Source organism: Lactuca virosa, chromosome 8 (assembly GCF_052849685.1).
Source record: "Lactuca virosa cultivar CGN04683 chromosome 8, Lactuca_virosa_CGN04683_v6, whole genome shotgun sequence".
Classification (NCBI taxonomy): Eukaryota; Viridiplantae; Streptophyta; class Magnoliopsida; order Asterales; family Asteraceae; genus Lactuca; species Lactuca virosa.
In genome coordinates this window covers 277,800,749-277,805,290 of record NC_136433.1, presented here as the reverse complement: position 1 = coordinate 277,805,290, position 4,542 = coordinate 277,800,749, and the positions used below count along the sequence as shown (strand labels likewise).

The window sequence follows — 4,542 nt, the reverse complement described above, 5'->3', positions numbered from 1 at the left end:
TTAAACCATTCATGAAGGTTACTTTTTGCTCGATCAATTTTCTTTCAATACCATGCTTGATCATCTTGCTAAGGAGATGATTGAAGCGATCAAAGGTTTGTATCAGTTTCTCTTCAGGTTTCTGTTCGAAAACTCCGAATTCTGAGAGCAACAAGGTTTGGATTGAGTGTTCTAGATCCTCATCGGTTGATTAGAGTTCTTTTAACCTATCCCAGATTTCTTTAGCCGTCGTGCATGAACCAACTAACCGAAAAGTGTCAGATTGCAATGCGAATCTGATCATTCTCATGGCTTTCACATTACATAGCACCTTGTCCTTTTCATCCTGCGGCATCTTATCTACGTCCGCCACAAGCTGATTATATTCTTTTTGAGTCTTCACTGTCCTGTTCGTTCCAGAGTGAACAAACGGCCCAAGTGTGATAGCTTCCCAGATGAGATAACCATTATCTTCAGATCCAACTACGTAATCTTCAAAGTGATGCGCCCACACTTCATAGTCTTGAGTGTAGAGAATGGGAACCCTTGTAGTGGATCCAATGCTGTTGGAGATGTTGATGGGATTAGAATGAGAATCGTCGTGAGACATGGTGAGCCTTTCCTTAGAACTGCTAGAATCAGACCTGTAAACTTGAGATTAGGGTTTTATCAAGCACAAGAGTTACCGTCAACAAGAAGAATACTACTTCTTTATATTCGATAAAAGCGGAAACCCTAAAGAATTCTTCAAACAGAAGGAATGTGTATTGATCACACAGTCTCCTGCTCTGATACCAATTGTTAGAACAAAGTTCTAGTATGATCGATAGATTCTACGCAGAAAAACAATAAATGACGTAATGAAGAACACAGGAATGGTTTAACTGATGTCGCATGATTAAGCTTCAACACCTCAGAAGAGCTCGATTAAGAACTTCGACTATAGAGGTGTTTAGGGTTACAAAGCAATAATAATAATAATCACGACCGTATCTAAGGCATACATGCATGCACTATTTATAGCTTAACCCTAATTAATAATCACGGATGGACATGCCCAATCCGGATATACAAAACTAAGCCCATGACGCAACATAAAATACCCAACAGTATGATCTTAATAAGATGAGAGAATCAATTGCTAACTGGATAATGGGTACCGAGCAACCATTTTCAGTGGTCGAGAATGACTTATTTGTTTACATGATGAAGAGGGCTAATCCGTTGTTTCAAAAGACATGTAGGGCTACAATAAAGGAAGATTGTTTGAAGGTCTATAAGCATGAAATGAAAAAACCGAAAGATCTAACAAGTGTTGCTTCAAAAATTAGTTTGACCACCGATTGTTGGAAGTCATCTCAGCAGAAGATTGAGTATATGGTCATCACTGGGCACTTCATTGATCAGAACTGGAGGTATTAAGAAGATTTTGTCAATATTATTCTCCTTAACTTGACAGCCTTTTTGAATTGTAAGTCTTTTGTTTTCAGATTGCAGAAGCGAGTGCTAAGTTTTGTTCATGTACCTCCTCCTCGTACCGGGCTTGATATTGCAGATGGAATTTACAAATGCTTGAAGGAATGGGAAATTGAGGGAAAGATCTTCTCTATCTCTGTGGATAATGCCTCGTACAATGACAGGGCAGTTAATACGTTGAAAAACAACTTTAATAGAGTGAAGAAACTTCCATGTGGTGGTAGACTATTCCATGTTAGGTGTTGTGCACATATCCTAGATCTTTTAGTCAAAGATGGCCTTTCAAATATTGATTTTGTCATTAAAGAAGTCCGTGAAGCTATGAAATATATTAATTCTTCTGAGGCAAAACGTCAGACATTTTCAAATGTTGCACACAAACTTCAAGTACATGATAGAAAATTATTGCTTGATGTCCCTACTAGGTGGAACTCCACCTATGACATGTTGTCCATAGCTCTCAAGTTTAAAGATGTTTTTCCGAGGTAAGTGTCTGATATGAATATATATATATATATATATATATATATATATATATATATATATATATATATATATATATATATATATATATATATATATATATATTGTAATTCTTTTATCTTAAGATTTATCTTTTTTATCTTTTATGTTGGTCTTAGATATGCGGAATATGAGCCTCATTTCCATCATTTCCCCAATGAGGATGAGTGGAAAAATGTGGAGAATGTGTGTGAAATATTAAAGATTTTTAAGGTGTGCACAAATGTTATCTCAGGCAGTGACTATGCCACATCAAATTGGATAGAGCTGCACAATCTAAAGATGATTTTATTCGTAAAATGGCAATTAAGATGAAAGAAAAGTTTGACAAGTATTGGGGGGAGTGTCACCTACTTATGGCCATTGCTTCTGTATTAGATCCTAGGTTCAAGATGAAGCTGGTTCAGTTTAGCTATCCAAAGTTGTATCCACCAAATGAAGCTACCAAGAACATTAAAGAAGTGGAGAAAGCACTTGAGAATATGTATTCTAACTATTTATTAATGCATAATTCTTTAGTTAAGGAAGCTTCTACTTCCTCCAGTGGATCTTCTGGAAGGAGCAATGCATCAATGTCTAATGAAGGCACGCCACTTGAATTAGGTTGGGAGGCATTTGGGCAGTTTATTAAAAGTGTGGATATGGAGGTTCCAGAAAAGTCTGAACTTGTTTTGTACTTGGAAGAAAGCATACATAATGTTCAAGGAGGAGGAATGCACTCGTTTAATGCTTTGGAATGGTGGAACATGCACAAGTTGAAATATCGGATGTTGTCGCGGATGGCCATGGATGTACTTGCAGTTCCTATTTCCACAGTTACATCAGAGTCAACATTTAGTGCAGGGGGTAGAGTCATTGATCCATATCGCTCTTTGTTGGCACCCGACACGGTTCAGATGTTGATTTGTGGAGGGGATTGGATTAGACAAATGTATGGAATAAAAAACAAATTGAAGGTATGCTTTAAAACTTGAAACGTATAAGATTTAATATTTTATTCTTTTGAATTATTGAAGTAGAGGGAAGAAATTCCTATTGAAGTTGTACTACCTGCTATGAAAGCAAGCTAGTCCAAGGTATAATGGTATAACCCAATATTTTTTGAACTTACAATTTTTAATCATCTAATAACCATCTTTATTTTAATGCAGGTTCCTTTTCAAACGAAGGTTTTTTTGGTATATTGGCATTGACGCATTGTGATTATGAAGTTGAACCTGTTAATGGCTTTTCAATATTGCAAGTTTTACAAGTAAATTCTTAGTATATTGGTTTTTTAATTTGGTGATGGTTTTTAGTTTATATTTTGTGACCTTTTTAAATGGAGGTAATTTTTTGCTATATTGGTATTAGATTATGAATCAGAACCCATTAATTACTTTTTAATATTTGCAAATTCTACACGTGAATTTTCATGTTAGTAGTACAATGTGGCAATGTTGGTTTCTAGTTGATATTTTGAGGTATTGCAAATTAAAAATTTTAAGTAGGTTTTGAGGTTGATGCATATTTATAATTTTTTTTTGTGATTTCCAATTTTAATAAAGGAGCTACTTAACTAGCTCAGATGTGTTAATTAACGAGATCGAGCTCTACTACAAACGAGCATAGCTAAATCCCGTTTAGGCTCACGAACAAACAAGCTTTCATGAGCCGATCCCGAGCTTTAAATATTCTAAACGAGCAGATCTTGAGCTTCACACTCCATGCACGAACGAGCTTGAGCTCCAGCTCGAGCTTCCATAACTTCAAACGAGCCTGGCTCGATTAGTGTCAAGCTCGGCTCGACTCGTTTACATCCCTAATACAAACCTTAGGAAAGACTTAAGTAGAGTATTAGGTAATGATAAACCCTAATATTCTAAAATACAATGTTACTCCATATTGCAGATCAATGGCAGAACAAGTGGGTAGCCATACCCCTGAGGTGTGTGGAGGTCCTCAACCTGATGAAGTAAATACTCCAATATCTCCTCGTGAGGAGAGACTATTGGGTAAACTTACTGGTGTTATTCGCCAGACTTTCGAAGAACACAAAAAGAATGGTGATAAAGGAAAAGACAAAGCCACTTGAGAATCTTCAAAAAGGGAGGTGAAGCATCCCTCGTTAAAAGATTTCAAGAGTAGTGGTGCTACGGAGTTTTCAGGTGTTCTTAATCCCATTGTTGTTCTGATGGGTTTTGAGCATTCTAACACTTCCTAAGTGTACATGCAACCCTAATAACCTTGAATCTATGTTTTCTCTATATACATGCAAATTTCTTTTTCAAGGTTATTTCCTAACTAGCATGGCATGGGGATTACATAAAACATAAAAACTAGTAGAAATACATACCTTGTTGTTGCTTGGATTCCTTCAAGACTTTGTGAGCCTAGCACCCCAAATGTTGTGCCTCAAATGCTTCACACAACACCACAAGACTTGGAATAACTTGAGAGAATACTTCTAGCACTCAAAATTGGTTATGCCCTCTCTAGTAACACTATGTCCACTAGCTCCACTTTTTGCTAGCCATAGGGTTCCTTTTATAGTGTTGTCACAATTAGGGTTTACACATGAATGCC

The 4,542-nt window shown here is 36.5% G+C and overlaps 1 protein-coding gene across 1 annotated transcript; it reads left to right on the top strand.

The window, feature by feature from the left end:
* Window positions 1–1,104: 1,104 nt before the first annotated feature.
* Window positions 1,105–3,588, top strand: LOC145131555 (zinc finger BED domain-containing protein RICESLEEPER 2-like). Its single transcript, XM_079066228.1, has 9 exons — window positions 1,105–1,394; window positions 1,470–1,940; window positions 2,097–2,190; window positions 2,289–2,933; window positions 2,997–3,042; window positions 3,129–3,229; window positions 3,276–3,304; window positions 3,399–3,440; window positions 3,525–3,588. The coding sequence occupies exons 1-9, from the start codon at window positions 1,105–1,107 to the stop codon at window positions 3,586–3,588; spliced, it is 1,782 nt and encodes a 593-aa protein (XP_078922354.1).
* The last annotated feature ends 954 nt before the right edge of the window (window positions 3,589–4,542 follow it).